Source organism: Excalfactoria chinensis, chromosome 1, assembly GCF_039878825.1.
Source record: "Excalfactoria chinensis isolate bCotChi1 chromosome 1, bCotChi1.hap2, whole genome shotgun sequence".
NCBI lineage: Eukaryota > Metazoa > Chordata > Aves > Galliformes > Phasianidae > Excalfactoria > Excalfactoria chinensis.
In genome coordinates, this window is record NC_092825.1 from 128,883,867 (window position 1) to 128,903,055 (window position 19,189).

Genomic DNA, 19,189 nt, shown 5'->3' on the forward strand with positions numbered 1-19,189 from the left:
TAAACACATAGTTGTATATTGTGTAGTTGTATATTGTGTAGAGCACGCTGGGGTAGAGCGCACAAGACAAGGGAATGCTTTTTGAGGTAAATATGAACAGCCTTTCAGCCTTTTGTCACTATTAATAATTTGAATTTTAAGAGGAGGAAGGCAATAGGAATACTCAAGAAATGCATGTTGCTCATCCAAGAGCAGCATCTTGACAGACATAACCGATTATTTTATGACAAGAGGTGCTCCCTCACGACACTCCACTTAATTCGGTGGTACTCAGGAGGCGCGGCCATTCCCAGGGGCGGGGCTCCGCTGACGGTCGCTCTGGTGCCGTCAGCCGCAGGGGGGCGCTGCGTTAGCGGCGTGCGGGGATGACGAAGGCGGAAGCGGCGGCGCGGGGGTAGCGGTGCCGTCAGGGCTGCCGCCGTCCCTCCGCGCCCGCGGCGAGCCGGCTCCGCCATGGAGGTAACGGGCGGGCGGCCGTCGCCGGGGGGCCGCTGCCTGACCCTCGCGCAGGCTCCTGACTTCGGGCCCCGTCTGCGGGCGCGCAGCCCTCCGTTGCCGCGGGGTCGGGGAGGGGCTGCCGGGATCTGCGGGCGCTGGGCGGGCGTCTGCGGGTGTCCGGCTCTTGTGGCTGGAAGTGGGGAGCCGTGCTGCGTGCGGGGCTGGGGGAGGCGGGTCAGGGCTGGAAGCGCTCTCAGGTGACGAGCGGTGCTGTTGTGGGGGCGCAAACGTCGCTCTTTAACGCTCTTCACGAGCGTTACTGAGGTGACCCCGTGTGTTAACTATGCGTCGGCTGCCCAGTGCCTGCCGGGCAAGTGAGCTGTATAGAATCAGAACATCCCGAGTTGGAAAGGACCCGTAAGGATCGTCGAGTCCGACTTCTGTATCTCGTGTGGCTTCTGTAACCGCCGAAGTGAATGCAAAGGTAGCGTCAACGAGTTCAAACGTAGAAATGAGCCCTGCCTGTGGTTACTGAGCTGAGTGTGTTCAGGCTGCACCTCTGCTGAGGTGGTCACCCTTCGGGACGTGTTTTGGAGTAATTCCCTCTGGCTGGTGTTGGAGGTGCCAGATCTCTGCTCAGGGTGGTCATCAGTGCTGCAGGTTACAGCACAGCTTAGCAGAAGGCCTGGACAGCAGTAGAAGAGTGTGCTTATTATTGCAGAATTAAGAATCACAGACTCATAGAATAGTCCTCGTTGAAAAGGACCACAGTGATCGTCTGGTTTCAACCCCTTCTATGTCGCCAACCACCAGACCAGGCTGCCCAGAGCCACATTCAGCCCGGCCTTGAATGCCTCCAGGGAATTACCTGCAGAAGAATACATTTTTATAGAGATCACTGAGGAGACACAATGCAAAATATGCCTGTAGCAGCACTCCTATGCTTATTTTAGCTGTACCCCCACCTACAACTATAAATTTTGCACTTTACAACTGTGAGTTCCACAGATCATTTCTGGACTGCCTCAACTGGACATGAAGCTTCACACACACTGCTGGAAAGCCAAGAAGTAGGTAAGTGTAGTTTAACCCTAACAGGATGGCTTTCTGTGAGCAGAATGAAAGCACACTGTAGTAGCAGAGTGACCTTCACTGAAATCAATGAGCGTTAAGAACTGAAAAAGCTTCCAGGTCTGGGTACTCAGCTCTTATTATTTTGTGTTGGCTGTCTCAATTTGCCAAGGCCTGAATGCTTTAATGAGTAAGGACTTCATCTTAACCATAAAGCTACTCTGAAGAATATCTTACCAATTATGGAACATAATCTAGAATTGATTTAAAATGAAGAATCGGAATCATAGAATTACTCAGGTTGGAAAAGACCTTGAAGATCATCAAGTCCAACCGCAGCCTAACCAGTAGCCTATCTCTTAAAAAACAACCACGAAACAACACCACAACAACAAACCTCTGCTAAATCATATCCCTGAGTACCACATCCAAACGGCTCTTAAACACATCCAGGGATGGCGATTCAACCACCTCCCTGGGGAGCCCATTCCAGTACCTAACCACCCTTTCTGTAAAGAAGTTCTTCCTAATATCCAACCTGAACTTGCCCTGGCACAGCTTGAGGCCATTTCCCCTCGTCCTGTCACATGTCACTAGTGAGAAGAGACCTGCCCCACTCTCACTGTAAGAACCTTTCAGGTACTGGAAGACGGCAATAAGGTCTCCCCTCAGCCTCCTCTTCCTCAGATTATTATATAATTATCAGAATGATTCTGATAATTCAGATGTGTTGGTCTGGGGTTTTTGTTTGTTTTTTTTTTGCATAAAGTTAATTATTAAAATTTTCTTCACGCACTTTTTTTACCACTTTCTGGTTTTTATTCTCTTGCCTGCAATCCTTTCAACTATTAGACATGCAACAATGTAATTTTGGGGTTTCTCTCCGTGCTTTGGATAATATCTTGTAATGCAGTCTAGGGGCTGACCGTTGAGCCAAGCGTCTTCTAAGATACCCACTGCCTCGGAGCTCGGAGACCTGCAGTGACCCATGCAAGCGAGCAGCTTAGCTGTGAAGGCAGAATCTGTGACCACATTGCAGGGGATATCCAGACACATAGTAATAGCCTCCACCACAGCTACTACTTCAAGAATTTGTATACTAAGTGTTTTGTCAGAAAAGATGGTGGTTTCCCATCTGTTGCCTGGGAGCTGCCATACTACAGCCCCTTGACTCGTGGCCAAAGATGCATCTGTAAACAGTGTAGGTCCCTCGAGCGAGGTGGTATAAACATGAACTTGTAGGGACACACTGAGGGGCTTTGCCAGTTCAAATATAGGTACCGAATCAGTATATCTAATCATTCCATCAAAATCCTGTAATGCTAACAAGAATCTCAGGGAGAGGTTTCACCTCACGAAAAGAATTTTGCAGGTAGATGACATCTGGCTCCATAGCCAGTGCCTGCACCAAAAACAACCAAGCCTTTCGGAGCAACATAGCTAAGATCTTGAGCCAGGAAGTGAACACCCTGATGGGTTGTACTGAAAACAACCACCACAATGGCTGCGGCTTAGAATCAAAAGTATGACCTAGCACCACAGTCGAGCCAGCTTCACACCTTGTCACTGCGACCCCAATTGCGAGGTCAGGATTCCACCTTGCTAACAGATTTTCCATGCAGTGTTGAAGAATTTCCTGCCACACCACCACCATTTCGTGGTTAAATTCCTGGGGCTCCCTCAGATCCGTCCCCTTCAACTGATCATAAAAGGGCTTCATTAAGCATGGAGGGATCACCAAGGCTCCCCAAACCCACTGTAAGGTACCAACCAATTTCTGCACATCCCAGAGAGTTGTAATGTGGGGTCGTACGGCCACCAAAATCTGTCACAGGTTAACCGAAAATCTACCTGCGCCTGTGACAGGGGTGTCTCGCTCCAATTTGTAGGAGGGAGGCAAGGTTCTTTGATATGTGTATACCCGGCGTGAGATTAAGAAGCAACGGTTCAACTGTTGGTCCAACCAGTTTATTAAAGTCCTAGCCGTTTTAGGGAGATGGGGAAGGGAAGGTGGGCGATAGGAAAAGTAGGAAAAATAGGCAAGGAGTCTGTAGAGAGAAAAAGAGATATAGTCACCACCGTGGGTCCAGCGAGGTACACTGCAGGTCCGTTGATTTCAGGAACTCGTCTGATCACTGCGGGGGATGGCAGAAAGTCAGGAAGCTCTGCAGCAAGCCGGCCTTCCGAAGAGTTTTTCCCCTCAGGGAATTCTCCGTCAAAGGTGTTTTTGGGAGATCGTCTCCAAAGTTTGTCTCCAGAGATCGTCTCCTAAGTTCGCAGTTTAGCGAGGGCCTTTTATCCCCCATTTCGGTGGGGTTGTTTCTTTCTTCTTCTTTGAAGTTTGAGGATCACAGGAATGCTCAGCATTTTTGGGAATGTATCTTGAACAAACACCGAACTTCTAAATAAGCAGGTAAACACTCCTTGTAAAATGGTTTAATATCAGCTTCTCTGATATTCCTGGCCCACAGATAAGCCAGCAGGGGTTGGTGGTGCCTCTGTTTGCCAGACACAAGCATTATTGCCTTCTGCAGTGGTCAGCTCCTTCAAGCAGCACCCCTGAAAAAGACTGTTTGTCCTGTCTCTGCTTATCTTTGCAATCATAAGCAGAGATGGCACAATAGCAACCACCATTCACCCTCCTAGATAGTTAGCAGTCGCCAGTCAGAGTCTTATCACAAAACAAGCTTTGAGACAACAAAAAGAAAACCAGATCTGTCCTTCACAAAGGGGCAGTTGGCCCACAGGCTGGAAAAGAAATACAGCGACAACGATCTAAGGAGGCACACTTATTTACTAAATACTATATTGAAATACAGGATAACGCAATATAATACAATATAATTGGAATTAAGGCTAATGAATCAAGCAAAATAGGAGAGAGAGTGAGTCCCGAAACTGAGAGGCCTACTGTAACTCTAGGTGAGAAATAAAATGGAGAAAATAAATGACTTTTCCACTTAGCACTTCTCTGAGGAAAATGACTATAACTGCTCAGTTAGCACTAGCTTATCAAGACATGTGTGCCTGCAGCCTGGAAACTTGGACACGCACTCTTCACTTGTGATCCATAAGCTCTTTGTATAAATTTGTTCTTGGGCACCATCTGTCTTCACTTCTGGTTGCTCATCACAGCAGAAGTGGGGTCTTGGCACATCAGACTCCCACAACATCTGGCACAAATTCTGGGTTTCCTCTGGGAAGACACAAAGATACAGCTGTGTCAGGCACCTAAAGCTGAGCAGTGCACCCATGTTCTATAATTTGGATTTTTGCTTGAAGAAACGGCCATATTAATGTTCCAGACTGAGACACGTGAACACATTTCTATCCATTTATATCAAGCAGTGCTGCCCACATTAATATTGTTCGTACTGAGCTTGTTAGCAGAGTACAGCCTGCAGGCAACTGGGAATCAGATATTAACATGCTAAATGATGTTTGGAAGTAAGTAAATTCCATCATTTCATACATAAAAAGGGTAGTTTTTAAAACATTTAAAACTTAATTTCCAGAAACAGTGCCAAAAGCATGTACTGCCTCTAGCAGGGTGGCAGTGCAGCATCTCATACGCATATTTTCTTGGTAAAGGTATTTGAAAAAGCTATAGGAGTCCAATTCAAATTTATCACCTGACTATTCATGCTCATGACAATAAGGTTATATAATTGGACTGTGATCCAGTACAATGAAGGGCTTGGCCAGAGTTATATAAACCATGGGCACTGACACCTTCTCTAACAGGAAACTTTGCTGGAGAGAGGAATACTTAAAGAAATTTCTTCAGAGTGATGGTAATGGAGCATAAGTGCCTTATTGATGCAGACTGCACTTATGTACTCAGATTAAATGCTTTGCTCAATCAAATACTTTTCATTTCATGTTTACAATTAAAATTTCCCTTAGCATTTGTTTTGCTATTACATAAACATCATGATTATCTCAGCCACATACAGATGAAACCCAGACTTCGATCACAAGACTGGTGATTCTGTTTCAAGTTTTACAAATACCAACTATATCGTTCTTGTTAACATATGGGTCAGGTGTCTATGACAGGGCACAGAGCACAAAAACAAAGGATGGTTAAGTTAGAATGGCACCTCTGGATCCCCATGGCCCACCCCCTCTCCAGCAGCACCACCCAGAGCAGGGTGCCCAGGGCCACTGCCAGACAGCTGCTGGAGATCCCCAAGGAGGAAACCCTACAGCTTGTGAGCAGCCTGTGCCAGTGCTCCATCACCCACACAGAGCAGAAGTGCTCCAAGTGTTCAGAGAGAGCCTCCTGTGTGCCAGTTTGTGCCCATGGTCACTTGTCTTGGCACTGGGTACCACTGAAAAGAGCCTGGTTGTGTCTTCTGTACACCCTTCCTCCACATATTTGTGCATGAGTGAGGACCTTCTGATCCTCCTCTTCTACAGACTAAACTGTCTGAGCTCTCTCAGCCTCTCCTCACAGGAGAGGTGCTCCAGTCCCAAACCTTCTTAGTGGCACTTCAGTGGATTGTCTCCAATATGTCCAGGTCTGTACTGGTGGGCCAAGAACCAGACCTAGAACTTCAGGTGTGGCCTCACCAGTGTTGAGCAGAGAGGAAGGATCACCTTCTGGCAAGACTTTGCCTAATGCAGCCAAGAAAATATTACCTAGAAACATGGGAGAGATTCCCATACATTTAACCCATGATAATAGGTGAGAAATTGTTGACTTATACAAAGATAAAAGAAGGGAGATGAAGAAAAATCTAAGATAAATGTGTCTCTCTTCTTCCTCGTGCTCCCTTTAAAGCTATTAGACACAGATTTCTAGGCTTCCTGAAAGCCCAGTGACTGCAAAAACTAGTGTGAACTGCCCCAGCCTCATGCACAATGCCATTATGGCAAGAATAGTTCCAAAGACAGCCCAACATATCCATTGTTCGTGATTACTTGTGAGCCACCCTGCAGCATCCTGCTATCACCATTTCTGATGAACAGCCTGAAGCTTTTTGTTCCATGATAAAGTTCTAAGCACTCTTAGCCAGGCTAAAATAAGATACAATAAATCCAGCGTATTTAACAGGGGTAACATCTGCCAGCAGTTTGCACTCTGAAAGACGCCAATGAAAACCTGGAAGAAGCTCTGCACAGACAGGGCCTGGTGTTTTTTGCAATGGCCCAGTAAAGCCATTCATGATCCTAACATAGAAACACTATCCCTGGTCCGTCTTTTCCTCCCTCTCAGCTCCCTGCTCCACTGCAGGATTAATCTATCACCCACTGCCTACTTTGAAAGCAGTTTTAAAGCTGCAGGTAAAGATTTTTGAACTGATTTGAGCTTATCTGGCACAGTATGCTGTTCACAGGTTTCAGATTCACAGCTGCAATAAAGGAGAACCACTTGACAAGGAGCTCTTAGGCTTTTCTTTGTTCAGGCAGCAAATTCAGCTGATTTACTTTGGAGTTTACTTCATGACTGAGATAGCTGCATAACTAAAAAAGGCAATAACGCCACTTCAAACAAACAAATGAGCCCTCAGATACAGGTGTGAGAAAGACAAGCAAAATTGGCATGGGCTTCCACAGAGAGGAAAAGAGCAGGATTACAAAACACAAGAGTGATAGCCATAAAAGAATAATGTGAGAAACAGAAAAAGAAGCGATAGACCTTAACCATATATTCTGTGTTTGCTCTTTCTTGCTTGTTAGCTCTGGTGCAGACAACCTTCAGAACAAAACAACTAAAACATTGGTGTGTTCTCAACATTGTTTCTCTCCTAAAGCGAAAACCACAGCATCATACAAGACGCTATGAAGAAAATCAACTCTGTCCCAACTGAAACCAGGACAGTTTTTATGATAAATTCCTTCTCCAAGTGATTAAGAAACCTACAATGAGATGTGCTTTGCTGGTCCTCATTGTCACTAACAAGAGGCTGTTAAGGAACATGAAGCTCAAGAGCAGCCGTTGCTGCACTGACTGTGAAATGGTGGAGTTCAAGATTCTTAGGGCTGTGAGCAGGCCACACAGCAAATTCACTATCCTGGACTTCAGGAGAGCAGATTTTGGCCTCTTTGGGGCTGTGCTTGATAGAGTACAGTAGGATAAAGCCCTGGAGGAGAAACGGGGCCCCATTTTTTAAATAGGAAAAGAGGAAGACCTGCAAAACTACAGGCCAGCCAGACTCATCTCTGTGACTGGAAAGATCATGGGGCAGACTCCTGGAAACTACACAAAGGTATACGGAAAACAATGATGTGATTGGTGACAACCAACATGGCATCACTAATGGCAAATCATACTTGATAAAGGTGATGGTCTTCTACAATGCAGTTACAGCATTGGTGAATAAGGGAAGAGCGACTGACATCATCTACCTTTGGTTGGATGGGCTTTTGAGCAAACTGGTGTACTAGAAGGTGTCTTTGCCCACGGAAAGGGGTTGAAACCAGATGGTCTTTAATGTCCCTTCCAACCCATGCCATTCGAGGATTCTATGAATCTGGGCCTGGAGCATCTCCCCTATGAAGAAAGGCTAAGTGAACTAGGTCTGTTTAGCCTTGAGAAAAGAAGACTGAGAGGGGCCTTGATCCAGGTCTATAAATATCTGAGGTGTGGGGGGCAAAGTGTCGAGGCCAGACTCTTTTCAGCAGTGTGTGGAGACAGAACAAGGGGAAACAGCCAGAAACTGGAGCATAGGAAGTTCCACACGAATGTGCGCAAGAACTTCTTTACGGTGAGGGTGACGGAGCACTGGAACAAGCTGCCCAGGGGGCTTGTCGAGTCTCTGGAGATATTCAAGACCCGCCTGGACGCCTACCTGTGTGACGTGATGGAGGGAACATGCTTTGGCAGGGGAGTTGAACTCCATGATCTCTGGAGGTCCCTTCCAACCCCTAGAATTCTGTGATTCTAAGATTCTGTGATTGTATATCAGTGATCTTGAACAGCTCGTGTCAGCTCTGCTGGACTTTGTATGAAAGCCCACGTTACTAATATAGCATATAACCTGTAAAATTTCTGGGAAATATAAACTGCTTGTGGAGTAGAATTCTGATTAGATCTCCATAAAACTGTTGGATTGTGCAAGGATGGCCACATCCTCATTTGATTTGGATGCGTGAAATATCTTTTAAAATGGAAACAGAAAGAAAGCTATTTCAGATACAAATCTTGCCAGGCCATCCAAAGGATAACCAAACAGGAGTTATGAGGACACAGATTGATTGCATATCTCCAAAGGAAAATAGAAGCAGAACCTGATATCAGTGCTGTGTCATAATCATTTTGCTTATGTCTACAATCCATCTAAACTTTCTTGAGTTCAGCTGAAGTGACCTACGTCTTGCCTCAGGAAAATAAGCTTTTCTGATGTATTCAAACATCTGACTGCATTTGAGAACTAGATTAAAAAGTGTCATTGTGTCATTATCCCACTTTTGTCAGCCAGTGTTAATATGCTGTTTGTGACTCATGTGGGGCACATCATTATCTCTCCCAGCACCTCATAGAAAGATAGGCAGAAACTTAGATTTTAGAAAGAAACGTTACATCGCATGCAGGGATCCCAGAACTTGCAATTTCATACTAGTTGAAAAGTGAGACTGTTAGAAAGTAGCCTAGAGCAAAAATAGCTAGCCCCATCAATAAAACATATCCTAGGACTTCCATTAAATGAGCACTGTGCCAAAAACCATGAAAATGAAACCAATATATTCAGTCCCATTGATCTTAAGTGTCAACAGCAAACAATCTGTTCTGGCAACTTACATTAAAAATTAGAAAGAAAATGCATCATTTCATGATGATTGACAACAATATAGACAAGTTAAAATAATCTTTCTGGAGGTGGTGGCCAACATCTAAGTCTGTTTCAGCAAAGAATCACACTTCAGATGAAAGTTCAAACTAGTTTTCCATGACGGGGTTAAAAAAGAGTTCATTAACCAAGCCAGAAAAAACTTTCAGCTGCTGGCTGCCACTGTATTTCCTCTTTTGCTCTCATCACACTCATAGGAGGGATAAAAACTCCACCCAAGCTTTCATTCTACATCTGTCTGAAGATCCGAGCAGTTACACTGCCACTGATGTGATCTATGGTGGAAGACATTCAAGCATGAAAACTTCTCTTGTAAGTTTCTTTCTCTTTTTTTTTTTTTTTTTTTTTTCTTAAAGTTTTTGGGTCAGAGCTCAGTCACCAACCAACTTCTTGCTCCGTTCAACAGAATCTGTGTGAAAACACGTACGAGTGAACATGGAAACGAGGAAATATTTTGATAGTGTTTGCTGTTGAAATTGGAATCTATATTTTATCCTTTCTAACACATATTTGTAATTGAGGTTATTTCTGTAGCCTCCCCCTAAGCAGAAATTTCCACCGATCAGGCTCTGGAACTCTGAATTTCATGGCTAGAATATCCCTCAAGAAGAATACAGAAATCTGTAACTACTTTTTGCAAAGCTGTAGGATGGGCAGCAGATTCAACTGTGTTGATTAAATAATTAATGTGTAACAGCCTTTAGTTAATCATCTATCTGTTTCAGGATGTTTATTGGCAACAACATCCAGTGTTCAGCCAAAAAACCCTAAAAGTGAAAAGCTGCAAGACCAAAACACAGACCAGAGAAGTTCTATGCATATTTATTGTATCAGGCCCAAAGGGTGTAATCAGGAGAGTGTTTATTTTCTTTCAGAACAAAGGGTTGGGTCCTATGTGCTGACTTCAGTGGGAGCTTTCAGGCTCTTTTGGATCACATCTCTGAATACTTTTTCTTGCCTTACAAAGGGTGCACAGTCAGTGTTTTACACAAGTATGTTTTCTAAAATATCTAAAAATGGAAATAATGTTTGGGATTTTTAAATCTCTTTTCGTATCTGAGTAAATGGAATGGTTTTTAAAGATGCTGAGAGTTACCAAGAGGAACATTTATTCAAATTACTTACAGCTTTAAGGAGCCTAAATATGGACTCAGGTTGAAAAACAGGCAAGTAAATCTGAGGATACAGAAAGGGACTTTGGGGTTGGGTGAGTCAATCTGGCAAATACATCAATTTCCAAGCCTTTCATTTCTCATGTAGGACAAAATGACCCAGGATAAAATGAAAAATTTGAGTCTGGAAGATGATATGCTCCGACTTGAAATTGGTGAAGTGCAAGGTATTCCTGTCACGAAACCAATATGCACCATATGGGATCAAGTGTGGAACTTCAAAGCCAGACCTGATGATCTGCTCATTGCAACATATGCAAAAGCAGGTTTGTATGCATAGGAAATAGGAAAGTTCAGGTAGTGCTCACTACTGGAATTGAGAATTCTGTTTTTCTGCTCTGACTGATATTTGTTTAATCCCAAAACTGACTTACATTTTAAAGACAGGAAGCTCTGTTAGCTGTAGTGAGCAATGTTTGCTTCCTTTGGCAGATGTGACAGACTATTACTACTGAAGTTCAAATGGTCAAAGTCTAATTGCTCACACACCTCCTTTGATTTAGAGTATACACATAGACTCTAATGTACTGTAGAACTTTTCCAGCAGCAGATGGTTATTTAACAAAGCCAAGTAAAAATCACAGTTCGTTGACAAATTATAGAAACCATACAAGTATGAATTGTATTCATTGTATTCACCATGTCCATTTGGTGAATGACTTGGCATAACCAGTACAGAAAACTTAACTGGAGACAGGTTACTTTTCTTAAAGTAATAACAAAATTCATTGATTGGTCATTTCACTTATTACTGTTTCTCCTCCTAGAATCATAGAATCACAGAATCATAGAATCACCAAGGCTGGAAAAGACCTAAAAGATCATCCAGTCCAACTATTCACCTGTTACCAATAGCTCCCAGTAAACCGTTTCCCTCAACCCAATATCCAGTTGCTCCTTGAACACCCCCATGGTCGGTGACTCCACCACCTCCCTGGGCAGTACATTCCAGTGCCTGACCACCCTTTCCGAGAAATAATGTTTCCTAATGTCCAGCCTGAATCTCCCCTGCCGCAGCATGAAACCATTCCCTCTGGTCCTATCACTAATGACACGAGAGAAGAGGCCAACCCCCAGCTCACTACAACCTCCCTCAGAGAGCAATAAGGTCTCCCCTGAGCCTCCTCCAGGCTGAACATTCCTAGCTCCTTCAGCCTCTCCTCATACAGCCTGTGCTCCAGACTCCTCAACAGCTTCGTAGCCCTCCTTTGAACACATTCCAGGGCCTCAGTGTCTTTCTTGCAGTGAAGGGACCAAAACTGGACACAGTACTGGAGGTGCAGCCTCACCAGTGCTGAGTACAGGGGGACAATCACTTCCCTGTTCCTGCTGGCTACACTGTTTCTGATGCAAGCCAGGATGCCCTTGGCCTCCTTGGCCACCCAGGCACACTGCTGGCTCATGTTCAGCTGAGCATCGATCAATATCCCCAGGTCCATTTCCTCCACACAGTCCTCCAGCCACTCTGCCCCAAGCCTGTAGCATCGCCCGAGGTTGTTGTAGCCAAAGTGCAGGACACGGCATTGGTCTTGTTGAACCTCATCCCATTGGCTTCAGCCCAGCTCTCCAAGCCTGTCCAGATCCCTCTGTAGGGCCTCGCTACCCCCAGGCAGATCCACACTCCCAGCCAATTTGGTGTCATCTGCGAACTTACTGAGGGTGCACTCGATACCCTCATCTAGGTCATCCGTAAAGATACTGAAGAGGACAGGCCCCAGCACCGACCCCAGGGAAGCACCACTTGTAACCAGTCGCCAGCTGGATTTAACTCCATTCACCACCACTCTCTGAGCCCAGCCCTCCAGCCAGCTCTTTACCCAGCCATGAGTGTACCCATCCAAGCCACGGACTGCCAGCTTCTGTAGGAGAATACTGTGGGAGACAGTGTCAGAGGCTTTGCTGAAGTCTAGGTAGACCACATCAACAGCCTTTCCCTCATCCAGCAGATGGGTCACTACATCATAGAAGGAGATCAGGTTGATCAAACAGGACCTGCCCTTCATGAACCCATGCTTGTTAGGCCTGATGCCCCAGTCATCCCACATATGCTGCGTATCTCCATCAAGACAATCTGCTCCATAACCTTCCCTGGCACCGAGGTCAGGCTAACAGGCCTGTAGTTCCCCAGATCCTCCTTACAACATTTCTTGTAAATGAGAGCCACATTGGCAAGCCTCCAGTCTTCTGGGACCAGTCAACAAGAAGTGCTGATAGATGATGGAAAGCGGCTTGGCTATCACCTCCACCAGTTCCCTCAGCACTCTCAGGTGGATCTCCTCTGGCCCCATGGACTTGTGGCAGTCCTGTCGGAGTAGTAAGTCTCTGACTGTTTCTTCCAGAATCACAGGGGGGTTAGTCTACTCCCCAGCTGAGACTACCAGGTCAGAGTGCAGGGTACTCTGCGGATAACTGGTCTGACTTTTAAAGACAGAAGTAAAGAAGGCATTCAGAACCTCCACCTTTTCCTTATCCTCAGTGGTCACATTCCCAGCCTCATCCAGCAAAGAGTGGATATTCTCCATTGTCCTCCTCTTACTGTTAATGTATAAAGGAGTTTCTTGATCCTTTTTATCCCAGCGGACAGGTTAAATTCAAGCTGGACTTTTCCCTTTCTGATTTTCCCTCTACACATCATAATGACTTCTTTGTATTCATTCTCAGTTGCCCGTCCCTCCTTCCACAGGCGGTAGTTTCTCTTTTTCTCCCGGAGCCTCAAGAATAGCTCCCTATTCATCCACACCGGTCTTCTTCCCCACCGACTCCTTTTGCGGCTCAAAGGGACCACCTGCTCCTGCACCCTTTTCTTGAAGACCAACCAGCTCTCTTGGACCCCTTTACTCGCTAAGACTGAATACCAGGGGACTCCCCCTACTAGTCTCTTGAACAATTCAAAGTCTACCCTCCAGAGGTCCAAGGTAGCAGTTTTGCTATTCCCCCCTCCAGGCTCCACAAAGAATCGAGAACTCAACCATTTCATGGTCACTACACATATTTCATTTTTTTTTTTTTTCATTCAAATTCACGGTGAAAACAAAAACTGAAATTGCTGAATAGCTGTGAAAAGGTGAAAGCTGGGATATGGGAGTTTCATTCTTCCTTTCAAATAATGCAGTCTCCAAATTGTATTATGTCCATTTATCTCAGAATGCCAGTGAAGGGTGTTTCTGTTAGAAAGAAAAAACCTTTCAAAAACAGAATCCCTGAAACTGTGCTTTCAAAATCACCCTTTTATATTTTATTATGCATTTTTCCTCCATTATCCTCACTTTCTGTTTTTTCCTATCACACTCTGTGCTGTTCCTTCCTCTTTTGACATGGATTCCATCCTTCCAGCTTTCAGTTCCCTAGCAGAAGAGACTCCCAGCTCTCCCCAGGGGAAACATCTAAGCAATGACATTTTTCAGGTACTACGTGGACACAGGAGATAGTGGATATGATTCACCAAAATGGAGATGTTGAGAAGTGTAGACGTGCCAGTACTTACAAACGCCATCCTTTCCTTGAGTGGCAAAGCCCAAGTTCTTCACATCTCACATACTCAGGTGATTATCACATAAATAGATTTGTATTTTAAATGAAGTGAAATAAAACAAGCATCCAGAACTGATGCCACAGGTTTTCTTTGCCACTGAACTGTGTGCCATGTCAAGAATCAGGGTGGTGCAGTTCACTTGCTTTACCTTATGCATCAAATGCTACACAAGCCGATAAAAGGCTGGCAGACATGGCACAGGCCCTGCTGAATGTGTGCCTCTGAAAGCTGTGTGTCATACTCCACAGTACGTAAGTCAGCTGAAGATGTCCTCAAAACATAAGTAAAATAACATGTAGAAAAATTCCTTCAGAAGCACAGAAGGTGCTTATGCCATGTTGTCTATGTTCTGTTTAGTTGCTTTGGAGATGAATTATCATTATAAGGTGACCTTCTAAAAAAATCACCATCAAAATGTCAATAGCAAAGAAGCACTAGCAGAACTTACAGAGCCGTTCAGTTCTCATAAAACAAGTCATTCTGCAGGCCTGAAGCTAGCTGAAGCTATGCCTTCTCCACGAACAATAAAAACTCATCTCCCTGTGCAGCTGGTGCCTCCCTCCTTCTGGGAACAAAACTGTAAGGTAAGGCTGAAGAGGTAGGAATCTCTCTACTTCACATGGAAAGAAATTAATAAAAGCAGACTGAATCTTTGTGAAAACTAAAGATCTCCCCAGCTATCTCCTCGGTACTGCTCATAGACTGTGTGAAACTAGAGAAGTGATGGCTGAGTGTTCTGAGTTGGATGTCAAAGAATGGCAGTGTCCAAGCAAAATCTCTTCAGCCTTTGTTTCTCAGCCTCCAAGAGAAAACACCAGGATAAGCTCAATATGCACAGAAACACGCTTAAGCTTGTATTTTCTCTCTCTCTTTCTCTCTCGTTTTCACAACAAACAAAGGTCATCTATGTGGCAAGAAATGCAAAAGACAACCTGGTGTCATACTACCATTTCCACAGAATGTATAAAGCATTGCCTGACCCAGGAATCATCGAGGAGTTCATGGAGAAATTCATGAGCGGAGAAGGTGATGAGCTGCAATCAGTTGTTGAAGAGATTTTGTTCATTTAAAAGTACCCAATAGCTGAATATCTGTTTTGAAATTCAATGCTGACACTCTGTGGAGGAATATACACTAAAAGTGTCTTGCTAGTAATTTGTCTTCATTCAAAGGTTTGTATAGTTCCCAAAAGATGTAGCACATCTTTACATGTACATTTTGAGAGAGAAAAAAAACAACAATGCTACTCTTTACTCCATTATCTTTCAAAATCGTATGTGATGATTTTTAGGCTTTTCTCTTTGAGTTTAAAAGAAACCTTCTTAGAAGCCATCTGGGAAGATACAGCAGCTCAATGGCTGTACTCTAGCATGACTCATAAAAGCGTGAAGTTTAATTATGTATAGATTGTGCAGCGTGAAGTTGACCAAAGGGGGTTCCTTTTGCCTAAAATCAACAGTCTAAAAATCAGGCATTTGAACAAAGCCAATTGTCTACCAAAAACTGATTCTTTTCTAAAAGACGTGCCCATATCCAAGAAATAAAACCTGTTCACGTGGATGGCAGTGTTCAGATTTGGTCAGAAAAGTTTTTGTAGGACTATTTCTGCAAGTATGTAGGCCCAAAAACACCACTGTCTGGATCAGCATGGAAGTCTTATGCCTAATTAAGACTTTGTGTCCTATGTTTGAATGTCTCTGCTTTCACGCCTTCTGTCCTGGTGCAGTTGTTTAGAACATAACAATGCATGTCAAAGCCAGTCACCTTGGTACTTACTGGAGAGAATCAGGCTCTTCTGATAGCATACCAAATAGTTCGACCAGTTAGGAACATAGAATAATATAGGTCGAAAGGATCTCTGTTGTCCGTATAGTACAACAACCTGCAAGGCAAATTGAAAGTCATTCAAAACTGGCTTAAAAAACAGGGAAATACATAAACAGTGATTATGGAGGAAATGTCAGAGACACAGATACTTCAGGATAAGACTGGGTATTTATAGTTGCTACTGCTGTTACTCCTTTTTCAGTGCTCTGGGGTTCCTGGTATGACCACGTAAAAGGATGGTGGAAGGCAAAAGACAAGCACCGTATTCTCTACCTCTTCTATGAAGATATGAAGGAGGTAAAGCCTGACTGTGTGAGCTCTGTTTGAAATCTGGAAGTTCGGTAGATATTATCCACAATCAACAGATGCCTATTATGTCATCTGTACCTGTAAATCTCCAGACAACCTGACTTTTCACCTCAATAACAACTGCAATTTCCTTGCTTTATTTTTGGCACTGTTTCTTGCCCTACTTTCTTCTCTCTGCAGAATCCAAAGAGAGAAATTCAGAAGATTCTGAAGTTTCTGGAGAAGGATTTAGACGAGGAGGTTCTCAACAAGATCATATATAACACCTCATTTGAGATAATGAAAGACAATCCCATGACAAACTTCACTGGGGAACTGGAGGGAGTAATGGATCACTCTGTTTCCCCATTCATGAGAAAAGGTAACAAGATTTATTACTGGCATTTAGTCTCTTTCTGGTCATCATTATGCCTTGAAATAATCACTATATTCAGGTATAGTTCTTTAGTAAGTCACGGTTAATTGGCTTCAAGAAATAATGTTAAATTATTTTTATTACTTTTTTCATAGGATCAGTTGGAGACTGGAAGAATTATTTCACTGTGGCAATGAATAAGAAATTTGATCAGGATTATAGGAAGAAAATGGCTGATACCTCCTTAGTTTTTCGCACAGAATTGTGATTGTTAGCAATGGGAGTTATTCTTTAAGATCTGTCAGCATTTTCCTTTCTCCACGTTTTGCTTTTCCTTCACAAAATGCTTTTCTAAATAGTTCCTTAACACACTACTAGTGTAGATTTGACTCGCTGAAGAAAATAATCTCTCCCTGAATATTTGCCATTCAACCCTTCCACAGTAACTTTCAGCATTAACTGCATTATTTCAGATATTTCGGGTTTTTGTCTTTGATAAGCTGCAGTTGACATCACGGCCATTTTCAAATCAGTAATTATGAAACCAAATGGTAAAAGAAGGTGTTTAAGGATTGCACAAGATGTGGGCATTATTACATGTTAGTCCCACATTGTATAAATATTAATCAATAAATAATAACAGTAATGTATTTTAAAAGCTGGTCAAGAATAAACAAGGCAAGAGAAGTGCACAAGGTGGAATCATTTCATAATTTTTCTTATGTTAAGCTGGGCATCATAAATGCTACTGAGATGAAAGCAGCATTTCCCAAAACATCAAACACTGCCAGCATGCGCAGACCGTTTCAGGCAAAGGATTTATCCAAATACCTACATTGAACATAGTTCCTTAAAAAGCACCAATATCAAATTTGGAAACAAAAGGCTTCCCATCAAATGTGGAAGTTACATTGTCAGCTCTCAGCCCAACAAGTTTCCTTTAAAAATGCAGGAAATACTGGAGCTAGAAGTAGGCATTTGATACACAGATGCAAACGTAGGAATTGGGAGTGCTTTAGGTCAGTGGGGATCTGAAAACAGGACTACCTGATAAAAAACAAATATCATCTGGCAGAGGTGCTGCTGCTCCTTGCATCAAAACTAAATATGAGCCTGGGGAGGTTTACGTGACTTCTGCAGCTTTTGTTCAGGATAAACTTAGCTTGTTATTTCACTGTCACCAGTACAAGGAAAAGGTGTTGCCTGCTCTATGACATATGGCTATTCTCTTAGGTCACTCCAAGAAATCACGTGAGTCAGCTCTTTGTCAATCTAATCCTCTGGCAAACGTCTGAAAACCAGTGTTCATTAATACATGCTAACTATTCACATATGCCTGCTCTGTATCTCTGTGCTAACAGATAACAAATCAAGTCCTACCACTGGAATGAATGAAGATTCATGCTTTGATACCATGTTTGACTAGAAACTGCTGTATGAGTTTCAGGGTAGTCATGATCTCCCTGTAGCTTGACTGTCTTTGCAAACTAGCAGAGCCATTTTACTTCCACATGTGGAAAGTGGCCATTTAAAAACCAGAATGGAAGAAGCTCCAAGCTTAAAAAAAAAAACTAAGGAGAGTGGCAGAGAAATAGCTACTCTACCTTCATAGCTAGCATTTAGAGGTATAGGAGCACTGCTTCCCTTCCTATTCATTGGACTGCAGATTATCTGCTTTGTGCTTGGATTGAAAGGTACTGCTTATCTGGTTAGGAAACAGACCATTGACAGAGGGTAACTTTCAATCAACTTAATCTACCTATAGACGATATGGATATCTTAGTCTATAATCCATATAGCATAATTTTTTAATAAAGATTTATGTCAACATGCTCAGAAGAAGCCTTATCTTTACTACAAGGTTAATGATTAATTCTGGAATTTTACAGAGGTGCAATAACATTGTTTTTTAAGCCTGGACTTCCACTCACATCTCTTGATTAGTCACATGAGCCCTGGCTCAGTGTAGGCTACAGGTGAGGCTAGAGGCTCTCTGAGGAAACCTAGCCTTACTCATTCCACTCATTGGATGGAACCAAGCCATGCTGCCAGGCCTGAAGCCATGGGCTTAGAGCTTAGACTAGATAACCAGGCTCTGCCTGCCTTCCAGACTAAGCACAGACGTAGGCGCTGTGTAGGTGCACTGGGAATGCTGTTGTGCAGCAGTGTCCCATGCTTAATGTTCAAGAGGCAAATCAGTTGTGCATCTGTTTCTAGAAGGGATCCTGCGTAATCTGCTGCAGGGCCAGCTGGTATTTTTAAGCAGTGTGAGCTCAGAGTGTGTGAAGGCTCACAGCTGAATTACAGGCATCTAATCTGATTGTGGAGACACTGGGAAAAGGTCAAAAGCAAGATACCTAGGGCCCTGCTCTGGTAGGGGTAATGCAGCTGTAGGTATGGTCTTAGGCGGACATCTGAAAAGTAAGGTAACTAAAGGACTGAAAAATTCTTACAATGAGGCCTGCTGATTCCTAATGACCTGTTATTGTGCCAATAACCCACACTGACCTCTATTTGCTTCTATTTCTGTGTGCAGTTAGGAGAGTTTTCATGATCAGTCAACAGCGGAATGGTGTTCTACAGCCGGACCCAACCCTCGGTGCTCAAACACAATGTTAGCTTCCTTGTTTAACAATCATCTCTGAATAGGCTCAGTGGGCTTTGCAGATTAGTAACAGAACACTGACCT

The 19,189-nt window shown here is 43.6% G+C and overlaps 1 protein-coding gene across 4 annotated transcripts; it reads left to right on the forward strand.

Annotated features, from left to right (window-relative positions):
* Nucleotides 1-339: 339 nt before the first annotated feature.
* On the forward strand, nucleotides 340-18,335 carry LOC140250550 (sulfotransferase 1C1-like). Of its 4 annotated transcripts, none has more exons than XM_072333340.1 (10): nucleotides 340-459; nucleotides 1,160-1,512; nucleotides 9,503-9,617; nucleotides 10,566-10,743; nucleotides 13,882-14,019; nucleotides 14,496-14,593; nucleotides 14,909-15,035; nucleotides 16,039-16,133; nucleotides 16,326-16,506; nucleotides 16,656-18,335. In XM_072333340.1, exons 3-10 carry the CDS (start codon nucleotides 9,603-9,605, stop codon nucleotides 16,766-16,768), a joined length of 945 nt encoding a protein of 314 aa, XP_072189441.1. In that variant the 5' UTR covers nucleotides 340-459; nucleotides 1,160-1,512; nucleotides 9,503-9,602; the 3' UTR covers nucleotides 16,769-18,335. The 4 variants fall into 4 exon arrangements, with proteins under 4 accessions (XP_072189441.1, XP_072189448.1, XP_072189457.1 ...); XM_072333347.1 differs by having other exon boundaries at nucleotides 366-459; nucleotides 1,447-1,512; XM_072333356.1 differs by lacking the exon at nucleotides 1,160-1,512 and having other exon boundaries at nucleotides 366-459.
* The last annotated feature ends 854 nt before the right edge of the window (nucleotides 18,336-19,189 follow it).